A 14188-nucleotide genomic window follows, 5' to 3' on the forward strand; every position below is an offset into this window, starting at 1 on the left:
TTTTTTTTTTTTTTTTTTTTAAAAAACAGGTCACATAGAGCCAATTTGTCTGCCTAATTTTGGTGAACAGTTCCCAGAAGGGAAAATGTGCTGGGTATCAGGATGGGGAGCAACTGTGGAAGGAGGTATTTTAAATTGTCTGCTCTTGATTACACCACATACAGACATGTCACATACAGTAAATACAACATTTGTTTGGAGCACTGTCCATCATTACATTTTCTGGAATATCTGGAAAAAGAAGACATATTCCTAAATTTTATGCTTGCACTAGACTGCATGGGATCATAGGAGGCAAAAATGCTGTACAAACCCTTATCACAAGGAAGGGATGGTTATACTCTGTGGAAAGGTTGAAAATTATGTGTAGACAGCAACACCATCCACAGCATTGTACTTGGCCTCAGTCAAATAAGCTGTGTCCTTTATAACTTCAAGCACAGAAAACACAACATGAATGCAAGAATCAACCTTTCATTTTTTTCAGAGAAAGCATGTATGTGTTTTCAGGCAGGTTGGATGATGTAGAAATTGCATCTGTGAATAATGTCACTAAGAAAAAGGAATTATTTTTTTTTTACCATGACTCACGTCATGTTAGTCAATAATACATACTGAATCACTTTCATGTGAAAATGTTTGAGTTCTCAGGTCATTGTTTTTTATCATTATTCATTTGTTTCATCTCACGTGTTCCCGTTGTTCAGAGAACAAGAACAGTATGTTACTTGACCTACAGATAATAGTGAAAGGTGAGGAAAAAAAAAAGAAAGCAAGATTTACCACACAAAAGGTCAGCTATAAATTGCCAATAGTCCGTGTGAAAATACTCCCATTTGTACAAATGATTCATTCAGAGTCTGAACAAAATAAAATAAATATTTATAAAATAAATGAGATATTTGCAGATGATTTGTTGAATAACAGAACGGGATAAATTTGAAACAAATTTTAGTGCTAGTATTGAAGACAGTGTCCAACTAGCTTTTAAGTCCATCAGTCATTGATTGTCTAGTTTGAAGTAGAAACATATAATGCACAGCTTTATATGATATACTGTGATAATCCACAGCTCTATAGAGTTGTTCGTTACTGGATTCTCTAAGCCATGAGACATCTAGTTGCCTTGCTTGTATGTTGTCATTTTAAGCATATTCCTTTCACCCTTGTTTTCTAGTTCTTCATATACTGAAATGTTTTCTGTTTATAATTACAGATTAGTTTCAAGGATAGAGAGTTTTTTCTTGTTTTGTTTTGTTTTGTTTTGTTTTGTTTTGTTTTTTAACAGGTGATACATCAGACACCATGAATTATGCCGGTGTTCCTCTGATATCTAACGCAATTTGCAATCACAGGGATGTCTATGGTGGGATCATAACTCCTTCAATGCTTTGTGCTGGGTTCCTAAAGGGAGGGGTAGACACTTGCCAGGTATGGAAGTTTCCAAACTGCAACCGTACTCATTAACAGCAGCAATGGAAAAACATGAGCGATAAGTTATCAGAAGGCACTCCCAGGCTTTTCCTGGGCAAACATCTCTTTTTGTGCCATTTACTCTGTTTACCATGAATATCAATCACTGAGTGTGTGCTCATTCATGTGCTACAATTCCCTTCTTATATTTCTTCTGTGGACCTACTTCTGAAGCCGAATTTACTTAAGACTTCTTTTAATTTCTTGCACGTGCTCCAGCACGGTGTCATCCTTTCTTTGCCCTGGCTGTGGCCCCTGCACTACAGTTAGCTGCGCTGCACTGTGAGCAGCTCTGGGGACCTGCAAGGTGTAGAAACCCCATGGTGAAAAGCAGCCAAACCATATATCAAGGGAGAAGCAGAAACGTGTGCTTTTGGAAAAAGTCAAGTGAGGCAGGGGAAAGGAAGAAAGGGAGAGGTGTTTGAATAACGGAGAGGGTTGGTGATGATTCTGGGGGAGAGGGGCTCACAGCAATGATGGATCAGAGGATCCTTCATATTACAGGGCAGTGATGATTCAAAATCATTGTCAGTCATGACAGTGCCCACCTTGTGCCAGGTCTCATCCCCATGCACACTAATGTGGACTCACCTAGCTAGTCATGGATGAAGGGCAGGGGCTGGGGAGGGGCTTCATGCTTCCAGGTTTTCTCAGACCCAATTACACAGGGGACAAGACAAAACAAAGGCATTCGGTGCACAGATCTTCACTTAAGCACCTGCTTGCACAACCCCCCCAACAAGGTACCCAGCACCAACACGTCTCTGTGCCTGGGAGAGCTGCCCAGAGGCGTCACACTCAGCGTGTGGCTCCACGTGACAAAATGAGCCCTACTTGCCAAAGGGAGAGGCTCATTCCAAATTTCCCCCCCTCTTTTTTTTTTTTTTTTTCCTGATATTGTGCTGGTTTTGACGCTCATAGGGCAGGAAACTGCCTCAGTAAAATAAATTGAGAGTTTTCAGTACTTAGAATGTATAGTCTGATGAGTTGAATCTGCTTAGCAAAGCGTCTGGGAAGGGCCAGAAAAGCAGCGTGTGAGACTGCAGGCAGGAGCGGGCAGGGAAGGAGGTGGGGTACAAGGTTGTGTTTGCAGCCTTGGGCTCAGCTCAGCTCAATAGCCAGGAGCTTTCTGAGAGAAGCAGCTGTGAGAGTGACCAAGCCCATGGCATGGAGGCTGCAGATGAGTGATGCCTGCAGGATAGGCATGCTCCCCAGCACCTAAATGTTGTTTAACAGCAAGCTTCAGTGTTGCTTCTGTTGCATCCTAACTGGGGAACGAAAAATATGATCTAATACATGTCTCTAAGAAGTCTACAACTTCTTATGCTTTTCCCAGGACCCAGTATAGGACAGAAATAGGAGATGCTTAATTACTGGACTGTGCTTCTCCTCCTACCCCTTCAGAGAGGTGTTCCCTTTTCTGCGGCACTGATGTTTGTTTTAATTCTTTGATCTCCAGGGAGATAGTGGGGGCCCTTTAGCATGCGAAGATATGAGCATCTGGAAGTTGGTGGGGACCACCAGCTTCGGCGTGGGCTGTGCAGAAAAGAACAAGCCGGGTGTCTACAGCCGAACCACCTCCTTCCTGGACTGGATACACGAACAGATGGAGGTCTGGTTTTGTCCCTGTCTCTCCACCTCGGGTTGTGGCTTTGCTCCACCTGTGTCACACAGGGTTTAGCTCATATTTGTCACAGCTGTGTTGTAAGGCCATGGCAGGGTTAGAGAGGGGAGAGGAGCGTGGGAGTGACTGGGGAGGGGGGCTGGAGGTGCAGATAGTCTTTTGCCATCAGCACTCCTACAGTGCTGCCAGAGAGATGCTGGGTTCAGTCAACTGAGCAGGGAAAGTCCTTGTGCTTCAGGTGGACTCCCAGGCAGGGATGTGTTGCTTAAGCAGGGTCATCTAGAGCCATTTTAGAGACCCCAGGCTGTCCTGTCTGGCTCATGGGTGTCCCTGCAGAAGGGCAAGAACCTGCAGCTAGCCCTGGGTTGTACCCACCATCCCGTGGGGATGTCTCAGGTAGCCTACAACAGCTCAGGTAAATGTGATAGAGGATCTACAAAAGTTCTGAGGCTTTCTGGACCAAATAGGAGAGGTCAGGCAAAGTGCATTGAGACACCTCAAGTGGCACTAGATGGTGCATGTGCGAGGCAAGTGAGCCACCCTCTGCTGCCCTGGTAGGACCCTAGACACGTAGCTCACAGGTTTTTAATTGTAATTTTTTTTAGCTTCATGGCAAAGCACGAAGCACCTTAAGCACCAAAGCGTGCATCCCACCCTGCTCTAGCCAGGTCTTCACAGACAGTGGTGCCAGTGCTGTTATTCCAGCACCCAGCTTGTTTGAATGAATGAATGAATGAATGAATAGCAGTGATGCTATTCCAGCCCCAGCCCTGACAGCTGCCTGTGCCCCTGTGATGGCACCTGATGAAACCACTCCTGTCCCCATCTCACTTGTGAAATACCTGAGACTTCCTCCTCAAACCAAAGTGCCAATATCAAGCATTCATAGACAAGGAAATGCCCCAAACAAGGTTATGTGTGCCATTTCACTTCAGCCCCCATCTGTATTCTGTATGACACATGCTGTTTTCACAATGTATATTACACATGAAGATTTATGCTATCACACGCCTATTTCTCACTCAACAAAGCTAAAGAAGACAGGACACCAGTTCTAAATCTTTAAGACCTCTAATATTACTTTTTTTTCTTCCCTCCCAAATATATGTATCATTCTGATTCATTTGCAGATATAGAAGCCCAGACATTTCATATGAATAGCTCATATATCTTGAAAGCACAGATCTCCATTATAAAGAAGTGATCAAGGAGAAAAAAGTACAGCTAAATCTTTGTTTAGCTAAATGCTAATATATAAATTTATAATCTTTCACAGGGATAACCTTCAGATGTAAACATTCATTCACCAGTTTATCCCCTTAGAAAGAATTTTCAACTGCAATATAGAACCACAGAATCACAGAATCATATGGGGTTGGAAGGGACCTCTGGAGATCATCTAGTCCAACCTCCTGCCAAAGCAGGTCCACTTAGAGCAGGTTGCACAGGAATGTGTCCAGGCAGGTTTTGAATGTCTCCAGAGAAGAAGACTCCACCACCTCCCTGGGCAGCCTGTTCCAGTGCTCTGCCACCCTCAAAGTAAAGAAGTTCCTCCTCATGTTTAGGTGACATGGACACTTTTTAAATGGACTCTGAAACAAACCAAATGAAAGTAGAACTGATGTGCCTTTGAAAATGGAACCAAGGGAATAGCTTGCACCTGGCAGATCTGTACTGTGGCATATGGTGCTGACCTGCTCTTACTTGCTGTAGCTCACAGTGGACTGGGGTCCATTTGGTCTCTGCAGAAGTTTCTTTGCTTTTTTCAAACAAAATTAACTCTTGTAGCTAAGGCTCAGCAAGAGAGTTAGGAAAGAGATCCATTTCGATCTAAGAGATGCAAAATTGCAAGATAAGGAATTTGGCTATCAGCATGCTCTTAAAAACATGCTTTCTGGAAATTAGCTTTGTAACAGCTCACCCATCAGGGACAATCATATAATGCAAAGCATGATCAAAGAGAAGGCATTTGTGTTTTCTGATCTTCCATTTCCAGTTTTGAAACCTGAATAAAGCACTTTTGTCTCTCAGATTTTCAGGAGGATACAAACATTTTGCTAAAGGCTCTCTTTTGTGAGCGCAAAGAAAAGTTTTTTTATTGTTTCCACTAAGTGATGAAAAGTAGTTGATGTCATTTAGCAAGATGTTTCTCCAACATTGTGAACAGAATTTCTGCTGTCCCCATTTTGGACACTTTTCTCACTAGGGAGGAAGCAGAGAATTTATAGCACTACAGGGAGTACCAGTGACCTATATACATTACCATCTGAGAAATATTATGCTTCAATTATTAAATCTGAATACACATGAAAGGTTCTCACCCCAGAAAAAAAAAAAAAAAAAAAAACAAAAACCCAAAAAACCCCAACCAACAATGGAACAACTAAGAGGAAACAAAATAAACCCCTTCAAAGCCTACCTAGCTTTGCAGTATCTACCACTATTACTAATATATTCTTCCATCCCCCATAACCATATATCTTCATGAGCCTTATGTTCCTGTCTCAGCTTATTCAAGGCTGAGAACTAGTGAACTAAAGCGGTGAGAGAAACTTATGGTGTTTGCTCAGGTTCACAGTGCACACAATGGGAATTGGACCCCACCTCTTTTGTTGAGGTGATGTGTTTTTCTGAAAACTTCAGCTGGCAGAACTGGCTCCAACAGCCTCACGGTTTCTTTGGTGACTCTAGTAGAGCTGGGCAAAAAATATCATTCCTTTTCAGAGCTCAATATGTGGCAACATGAGTGTTTTAATAGATGCATAACTGTTTTTGCTTCACAGAGAGAAGAATTGCAGACCTGAGGAAAGTGGCAGTGCACTGGGCTTCTGAAAACCCACATCACGCTCCAGCCCCACAGAAGGACCCACCACACTCTTCTGGACACCTGCTCTGAGCTTTGTACCTTCACAGACTACATTTTACCATTTATTTTTGGTATTGGTAACTCTACTTAATGAAAACTGTTGCACATTCAGCCTCTTTTGGATGGAAGATGCAGCTGGATGACGGGCATGTATATTTATTATCAGCTATAAATTTCACATGTAAAAAAAGTGCTAAGACTTATAATCCAGGATGCTATTGCAATAAAGTTTTGTAAGCACCATAAATAAAAGACTAGAGCAACTTCAGATCAGCTTGATAGCTATTAGTTTAGCACTTACCTTCCAAGAACCAGACTACAAAAAACTTTTTTCCCAAAAGTATTTATATATAAGGTCCATGCCCTGTTGCACAGGTGGCAGCAGCTTTCTTTGAAGCCATAAAGCAAGCAGAGAGTAAGCAGTTGGCAATTTTGGCAAGCACTTGGCAAGTAAGTTCAACTCTCATTGGAAAAAAAACCCTGGAATCGAATCTTTTATCATGTGGCTGTGAACAAAGTCCCTGAAAATGGAATTCTTAGGGTTGGTTTTTTTTTTTTCTTGTGGCAAATAGCATGGAAATGAGCAACACACAGGTTGTAACTTTACTGAAAAATTCTGAGATTACTGAACAGTCTTAAAGGGAAGAGGAGCTTCTTCACCGCCTTTCGATAGGCTGGAGAGCCAAAACCATTGCTCTGTCTACGTTGCACCATGTGGTGCAATAGCCATTGAGTGCTCCCAAGCTCACATCATGTCATACAGTTCACCAAGGCACTTGTGTTCAGTCGCCTTGCCTGTTTTCCCTCCCTTCCTCTGTGGACAGGACTGTATAGATCCCACACTCTTTGTACCTACTAGTGACACCAGTAGTGTGGATGAACTGATGCCAGCCAGGCAATGGACAAAATATCTGAAGTGCTGCTGGGGTTTCCTGTCTTACAAGCCAGTTAAATTTAATGGCCTCATGTTCTTAGGTTGGAAAATGCCTGATAATTTTGCACTTGCCCTTTGTAAAAATCCTGGGATGAAAGTTACCAATTTTAGAATTGATTGCCAGTGACTAGGTAGGCTGAATAATGGATAATATTGCCAGAGCTTTTCAATATCAACCAAAATTGATCTTATCATCTGATCAAGTGCTGCTGATCTGCTTGAAATGTGGTTTTGGATGGAGTGCCTATGCTTCTAAATCAGTATCTATCTACATCACCACTGTCATCCACCACTACTGCAAGAAAGCACTGGTGGAAATGGAACTACATTCCCACTGTAACACATCAGGTCACAATTGAGAGACAACAGCAAACCTGCATGAACTGTCAACCTCCAGCATTGTTCCACAGAAACAGACTTTGATCTCGGAGGACACAGTATCAATATCTTCCACCCCAGCTGAAGAAACTGCAGTGCAATAGAAACAACACTTCCAGAAACGGCATGCTGCTACAAAGAAGAAGGAAGTGTTATTGCAAAGCCGACACAAAAATTGGAATTAAATGGGAAATTTCAACTTGACAGAACCATGACAGAAGTGCGTTGAAGCCTTGTGTAACTAAGACATTTTCAAAAGAGTTTTAATGTTGACTGTTATCATAACATTTTCACAGCCCCAACTTGACTCGTGTTTTAGTATTATCAGTCTGGAGAGGTGGGCACTGCTCTCTGAGCTCATGGAGTTGTAATTTCATATCTCTGAAAGCACCCGTGAAAATTCATTTTGAACTCCTTCTATTTCCATAAAAAGACTGTACAATAAGTATCCATTGTGGTCTGTCGTTATATTAAAGAGAAATCCAATGTCAAATGTAGAAAGCTAGTGAACTCTTCCCAACAGAAAGCCACATTGACCTCCAGATCAATGAGAGTAACTTATGGGTAAATGTAGCCTGGGCTCACTGAGCTGCAAATCTGTCTTCTGATTTCTGTGATGCCCCTTACTGTGGTATCTTAGGTGTAGGCAGACTATAAGAGTCACTCTATAAAGCTGGATGTTCCTCCTCCAACTTATGCCATCAACATGCACGCCAGAGATTTAAAAATAAATATAATCTCAATATTAATGTATTTCTTTGTGTTAGCCCAGGTGAAGATACATGGGGTTTTAGGACATCTGCTGCAGGAAGGGTTTTGTATAGAGATGAGCATTGTGTTTTGTTCAGAGAGGTAGGATTGATGAGTTGGTCTCTACTGGTGGTGACCTTTGCAGCTGGAATGAACTGGTAGACAGTAAAGTGACTTTTCAAAGAGGTTATATGACAGGTTACCAAGTCTTTCCTTTACCTTGGATTTTCTTCTCTCTATTCAATGAAGATAATAATTAGTTATGTAGCATGTGCATGTAGAGAGGCCAAACCCGGTAGGACTGAAGGCAGCTCTAGTTTAACTAATCCTGATTAGGAGTTTCAAGGTAAACATCCTGGAAGTATTCAAGATCTTTATATTAGAGGAGAGTATATCTGCTCCATTATTAAAGAGGCTGATGAAACAGTTTCTAGCTTGTGAACTCAGATCACTGGTTAAAATGGTTGCTTTAACATAGGATTATGTTACAGCCATAGTATCCCTCAGAAATATAACCTTCTTGTATGCACAGCCTATGGAGCAAATTTGCATCAGCATGTAATGACTCTCAGAAAATGTATCCAATATATAACTTCACAAGAGATGTCCAGCATATGAAAAAAAAAAAAAAATCCTTTGCCATTCATCATTCCTTTGCATGTTCCTACCATCATGACATTTAAGCCTAGAAACTGAGACAAAGTTGACAAGTTTGGGCAAACCAAATATGACTTTTATTCAAGATGCAGTTTTCCCAGAAAAAACATCACACATCTCCTTTGGCCAATCCGAAATTAATTTATTTCACCTGAGATGTCTTAAGAGAAAAGCAATTTCCGTAAAGATACAGAGATAAGCATAAAAACGAATGCATAGGTTTGGTGTCTGAGAAAACCAAAGTGTTTTCTGAGAGGTGAGACGTTTTTGACACGCTAACACATCCTGCACTAGGAAGCAATCACTGCGCAGAGGCGGGGATGCTGCACAGCTCTGCTCATAGCAGCTCCCTCCCTGGCAAAATCCATGTAAGTCTGTAAATGTGAATCCAAAAACTGCACATTAAACTCAAAAAGAAATAGACCTGCCTCATCCAACTTTTTTAGACTCTTCAACATCCAAACAAAGCAGGTTGAAATCTTATCTTATAAGTGCTGCTCTGTAAACCTTGCTGTTGTGGTGACAAACCTCCCTCCCTTATCTCTGTGAGCGCAGTGCCATTTTAGGATGTGCGGCTCAAACTTCTTTTCTTCAACAAATAGCCCTGTGAGAAGCAGTATCACACTTGTGGGCAGCAGGAGCCTGCGATTACGTAAAGCACAGTAAGAAAGCAGCTTACTTCAGCTGTTTAACTTTAGGGAAGGTGCAAGGAAGTGTTTCTTATCTGAACTGAAAGAGCACACTCGATCATTGCCTTTAATCTCTGTTTTCATGTATTTTACATAAGCAGAGGCTTCCGAGTTTGTTTTGTTGCTTTTGTCACACATTTTCTTGCTGGTGGAGCTCCTGTCCCAGTAGAGGACAGCAGGTTGTGTCTCCAGCATTGACACCGGTTAGACGGGTAGGATTTTGAACAGTTTGCGTCAAGATTTAGTAGGGGAGAGGTAAAAATGCAGCCTTGTGGATGGCACAAAACAGTCTGACAGATTTTTCTGATTTAAAGAAAATTGACTCTGTAACTGATTTGTTTTCCTGAAGAGCACCTTGGTAGGTGCCAGTCTGAGCAATATGAATGTGCCAAGTGCAATGGGCGAGGAAAAAAATTAATGATCCCCCATCTCCTAAAGCTGGAGTGTGTTTATGCAAGGTAAATGCAGGCACACGACTGGCAGCTGAGGGAGTAGCCCAGCCTCACCTCAGGCACCCACGTTAGCCCTCTGCTCTGAGGCTGCCAGCACACATCCATGTGTCCCCATAGCCAGGGCTGGGTACGGCCGCATAGAATCACAGAATCACAGAATCATATGGGGTTGGAAGGGACCTCTGGAGATCATCAAGTCCAACCCCCCTGCCAGAATGGGTCTACCTAAAGCAGGTTGCACAGGCTCTTGTCCAGGCAGTTTTTGAATGTCTCCAGAGGAGACTCCACCACCTCTCTGGGCAGCCTGTTCCAATGCTCTACCACTCTCACAGTAAAGAAGTTCCTCCTCATGTTTAGGTGGAGCTTCTAATACTCAAGTTTGTGCCCATTTCCTCTTGTACTATCACTGGGCACCATTGAGAAAAGACCAGCCCCATCCTCCTGACTCCCTCCCTTTAAGTATTTATAAGCATTGATCAGATCCCCCCTCAGCCTTCTCTTCTCTAGACTAAAAAGACCCAAGTCCCTCAGCCTCACCTCATAAGACAGATGCATGCTGAAAACAAGCTTGGCAAAATTCATCCTTAGAAGACAAAGCCGAGGCAACCACTTTAATCCTTTAGCAGAGGACTAAATAAAAGGAAATTAGCTGCAGCAGGCAGGATGCTACCCTGTGCACCCATTTTTCAAGGACTGTCCCCTGATGACCCTGGTGCAGGGCAGGCTGGTGGGGTGCTGATGGCTGGGTGACTGCCTGTGGCTCTCCTGAGAAAGGACTTGCTTAATTCTTGCTGAATTAAGTATAAATGACTCCCAATGGCAATAGTGGGAAAGAGGCTTTCTTCTCTGAGTTGTGGCCTTAAAATAAATATGATCCACCTGAAGCTTTCAGGTGAGAGAGGGCAGGCAGCGAGACAGTGAAAAATGAGAAGGGAAGAATAAAAAATGACTGTCTGGAAACAGTGCAGCACAAAGAACTGAGGGGAAATAATCTGCATTTAAAAATGAAATCACCACTAAATTGTAATTCCTTCCTACAGATTTCCCACTTTTTGAAGTATGTTTTGCATAGAGGGTCGAGTGGAAGGGAGTTTTAGATCCTTTTTATACGACTAGTGTAACTGCCATGTATTGTTTATTTGGGCACCCTTATCCTCAGCAGCATTTGAAACAAATTTGAAAAGCTTACGATAATATTAAGCTCACAGCAGATGGCAGCAGACGTCAAAATTTTGCCTTCATCCTCTGTTTAAAAAAAATAAACAAGTGCCCAACAGTTCATGCCTCAGCCACCAGAAGTGGGTAACGTGAACAGAGTTAGGGTCCCCATTGCACTCTTGGACACTTGAGGAGAGGTTAATAAGGAGATGGAGCTCCCCCAGCAGAGGAGGGGAATCTCAGGCATCGAGGAGCGTGGTCAGAGCATCCATAAGCCTTCCCAGGTCTCCTCCGGTGGGTGCTGGCCCCAGCTCCCCATGCTGTGTGGCTGTGCTGTGTGCTTGTGCTGCTGGCTCCTCACGCTATGGGATGCCCTGGAAATCATAGCCTAGAATGGTATCACAACTTACCGGCCTCAAGGCAAAAATATAACTGTCACATAAAAATATCTCTGTACAGGTATCCAGTGCTAGACACTTACAGCCGTGTGCAGATACCCATTAGATTGGTTAATTTTAAGAAACCCTGTAAGTCAGTAGGAAAACGGAAGCTAAGCTTCTCCAGAAGCAAATCACTTCATTGCACTGTGGCTGCAGCGAGAGTGAAGGGGAAGATGATCTGCTATTTATGGTTTCCTTCACCTCCTCCTCCTGCTTCTCCCTGTGTGAGGAGTAAGGCATGGCCGTGCCAGCGGGAGCTGCAGTCAGGCTCTGCTTCCCTGCCCCTCCGTGGCTCTGCGTCCCCACATCCACCCACACCACGATAATCCTTGCTTTTTATAGTGCCTCCTCTGCAATACCCCTAGATCCTCTCCACCTCTCAAGACCTCTTTCTTGCCTCACAAGCCCTTTGCTTTCTCTACCCCCTGTATCCCTAATATCCCTAAATACCTATATTCCCTCCCCTAGTGCCACTGGCTGCCCCTCATGTCCCCATCCCATGGCATCCCTGGGCTGGAGGCAGGACAACCACCAGCCAGCAGCTGGTCAGCCCAGCAGATGATCCACCGATGCCAAACCAAAGCTCGAAACCTTCCTGCTTTTCCTTCAGTGGGGACAGTGGTTCAGATCTCACTCCTCCTCCCAGCTGCAAATTTGCCCAAAACAGGACATGCTCTCATGCCCAAGAATATTGGTTTGTGGGTGGGTGTGATGTGGTGGGGTGTTGTGGTTTTTGTTTTGTTGTTGCTGTTGTTTGTTTTCTTGGGTTTTTTTTAAGGTTGGACTCGATGATCTCAGAGGTCCCTTCCAACTATGGTGATCCTGTGATTCTGTGATCTGTACACATGGAGACATGTTCATATTTATAAAGATTTTTTTCTGCTGTGCAGATCACCCACTGGTCTCTAACAGACTGGGACTGGAGGCTCAGAAATGCTGCTCCAGGTGATGAATTAATTCCCCTTCATGTGCCAGTAGGTTGGCAAACAAATGCTGACCACCAACTCCCATGGGACTTGAAGCTGCTCATCCCTGCTTGAGACGTGGGCGAGCTGAAGGGGGGAGAGGCAACTGCTCTTCCCACAATTGCTCTTCCCAGACGCCCTCTGAGTGCTGCCAGCATCCCTTCGGGAGGCACCAGGGACAACACTGTGAGACCTGTCCTTAGGGAGACCCGCATGTCATGAGGGATCTGCTAGAATTGCAGAAATCACACACACACACGGAGCAGGGGCAGACCCGGGGCTGTCCCAGGAGAAGGCCAGGGCCCACCAGGAAGCCAGGGGCCCAGCCCACGCTGTTGGATTCCCCCCAGGAAGGGTTCCTGAAGCTCTGCAAGGGCTGTCTGCACCCCAGAGTTGTCTGTACCCAAGGGCTGGCTGTACCCCAGGGCTGCCTGGACCCCAGGGCTGCCTGGACCCAAGGGCTGGCTGGACCCCAGGGCTGCCTGCACCCAGCTTGTGCCTGCCTGGCACAACTCCTCAACCTTTGCAGGGCAGCAAGCAGCAGTGTCACCCCCTTTGTCACACTGCGATGTTCACTGAGCCATCATCAGTCTCCATGGGTAACACTCGCAACTGCAGCAAGCGTAATATTATTAAAGGCCTTTTCTTCAGGCTCTGTTGAGGTTCCTGGGAAGCAACAGGAATCACAGACACACGTGGGAACCTGACTTCTTGCAGATTGTTTTGCTAATGGTGTTTTTGCAGCGTGAAGGAAAGAAATGCAGCTCCATCTGACCCATAATCCCAGTTTTCCCCGGTGCTACCAACAACCTCTGTGTGCTATACAGCTAGGTGATAAGGGCTGGACTGGAGGGGCTGCGTGACTGCTCCTCTGACATTTATCTGGGAGCACATATCTACCAGGCACTGTTAAAAGAGAGAAGGGGTAATAACAAGCCCCTCTGCAAATCTGTTCACATTTGCCTCTGCGCTTATGTGCCTCACTAAAGAACAAACCCCATTTCTTGCTTTTTTTTCCCCAGCACTTGTAGCCTCTGATCATTTTGTTCCTGCACTGAGCACTATTTGAAGGCTTCCCATCACCTGCATAATTTAAGAAGTAAATAAAAAATATTGTTGTACACACACATAAAAAAAAATGACTTGGTGATTCACCGTGTTGAAGATAACTTATTCAGCAACTGGCAGAGTAAACACCCAGTGATAAACGAGAGCCAGGCTAGAACTGGTGAGAATGACCAAACCGATGGTCAAACCTCCCTACCACACAGACCTGACACTGAACTGGGGTGTCTTTGCCCGCCTTTAGCTGGGATCAGCCATAAGACACAAATATGCCAACAACGTGTTAATCAAGAGTGACTAAAAAAAATAAAACAGTCAAAAAGCTCCTCCGCAGGAAAATGTAAATGTGAGTGTTTTGACAAATACAACTGATATAAAATAAAAGCCTCAAAAGTGACTTTTTTCGGCAGACACACATCTGGCCTAAAGTCATTATACAGCCTTGCAGAAGATGTTGCTCTGGCTCCTCAGCACCTCGCTGGCTGTGGGGCTCAGCAGCACCCCAGAGAGCAAGGGCAGGAGTTTGCAGCTCAGCGCCCAGAACTTGTATTGGTTGTAAAATCAAGCCTTCTGAAATGAGCCTGCACTATTTAGGGATGTTACTAAATAGCATCTTTCATAGAGGGCTTGCTTCATTATCAAGAAATACTAAGCATTAAGTGAATATTATCCTTGAAGTTGTAAAGCTATGTGCAGACGTAAAACATAATTTGGTATGGGACATTGAAAGACATGAC

At 44.0% G+C, this 14188-nt stretch overlaps 1 protein-coding gene across 1 annotated transcript in view; it reads left to right on the forward strand.

Annotated features, from left to right (window-relative positions):
* The window catches only part of TMPRSS3 (transmembrane protease, serine 3), an 18197-nt gene extending 12296 nt beyond the window's left edge, over positions 1 to 5901 (forward strand). Inside the window, exons 10-13 of the mRNA XM_014938055.1 lie at positions 30 to 125; positions 1289 to 1431; positions 2933 to 3085; positions 5881 to 5901. Coding sequence (XP_014793541.1) covers positions 30 to 125; positions 1289 to 1431; positions 2933 to 3085; positions 5881 to 5901 — 413 coding nt within the window. The remainder of the gene's footprint in view (positions 1 to 29; positions 126 to 1288; positions 1432 to 2932; positions 3086 to 5880) is intronic.
* Positions 5902 to 14188: the final 8287 nt, after the last annotated feature.

Source organism: Calidris pugnax, unplaced genomic scaffold (assembly GCF_001431845.1).
Source record: "Calidris pugnax isolate Ruff unplaced genomic scaffold, ASM143184v1 scaffold25, whole genome shotgun sequence".
NCBI lineage: Eukaryota > Metazoa > Chordata > Aves > Charadriiformes > Scolopacidae > Calidris > Calidris pugnax.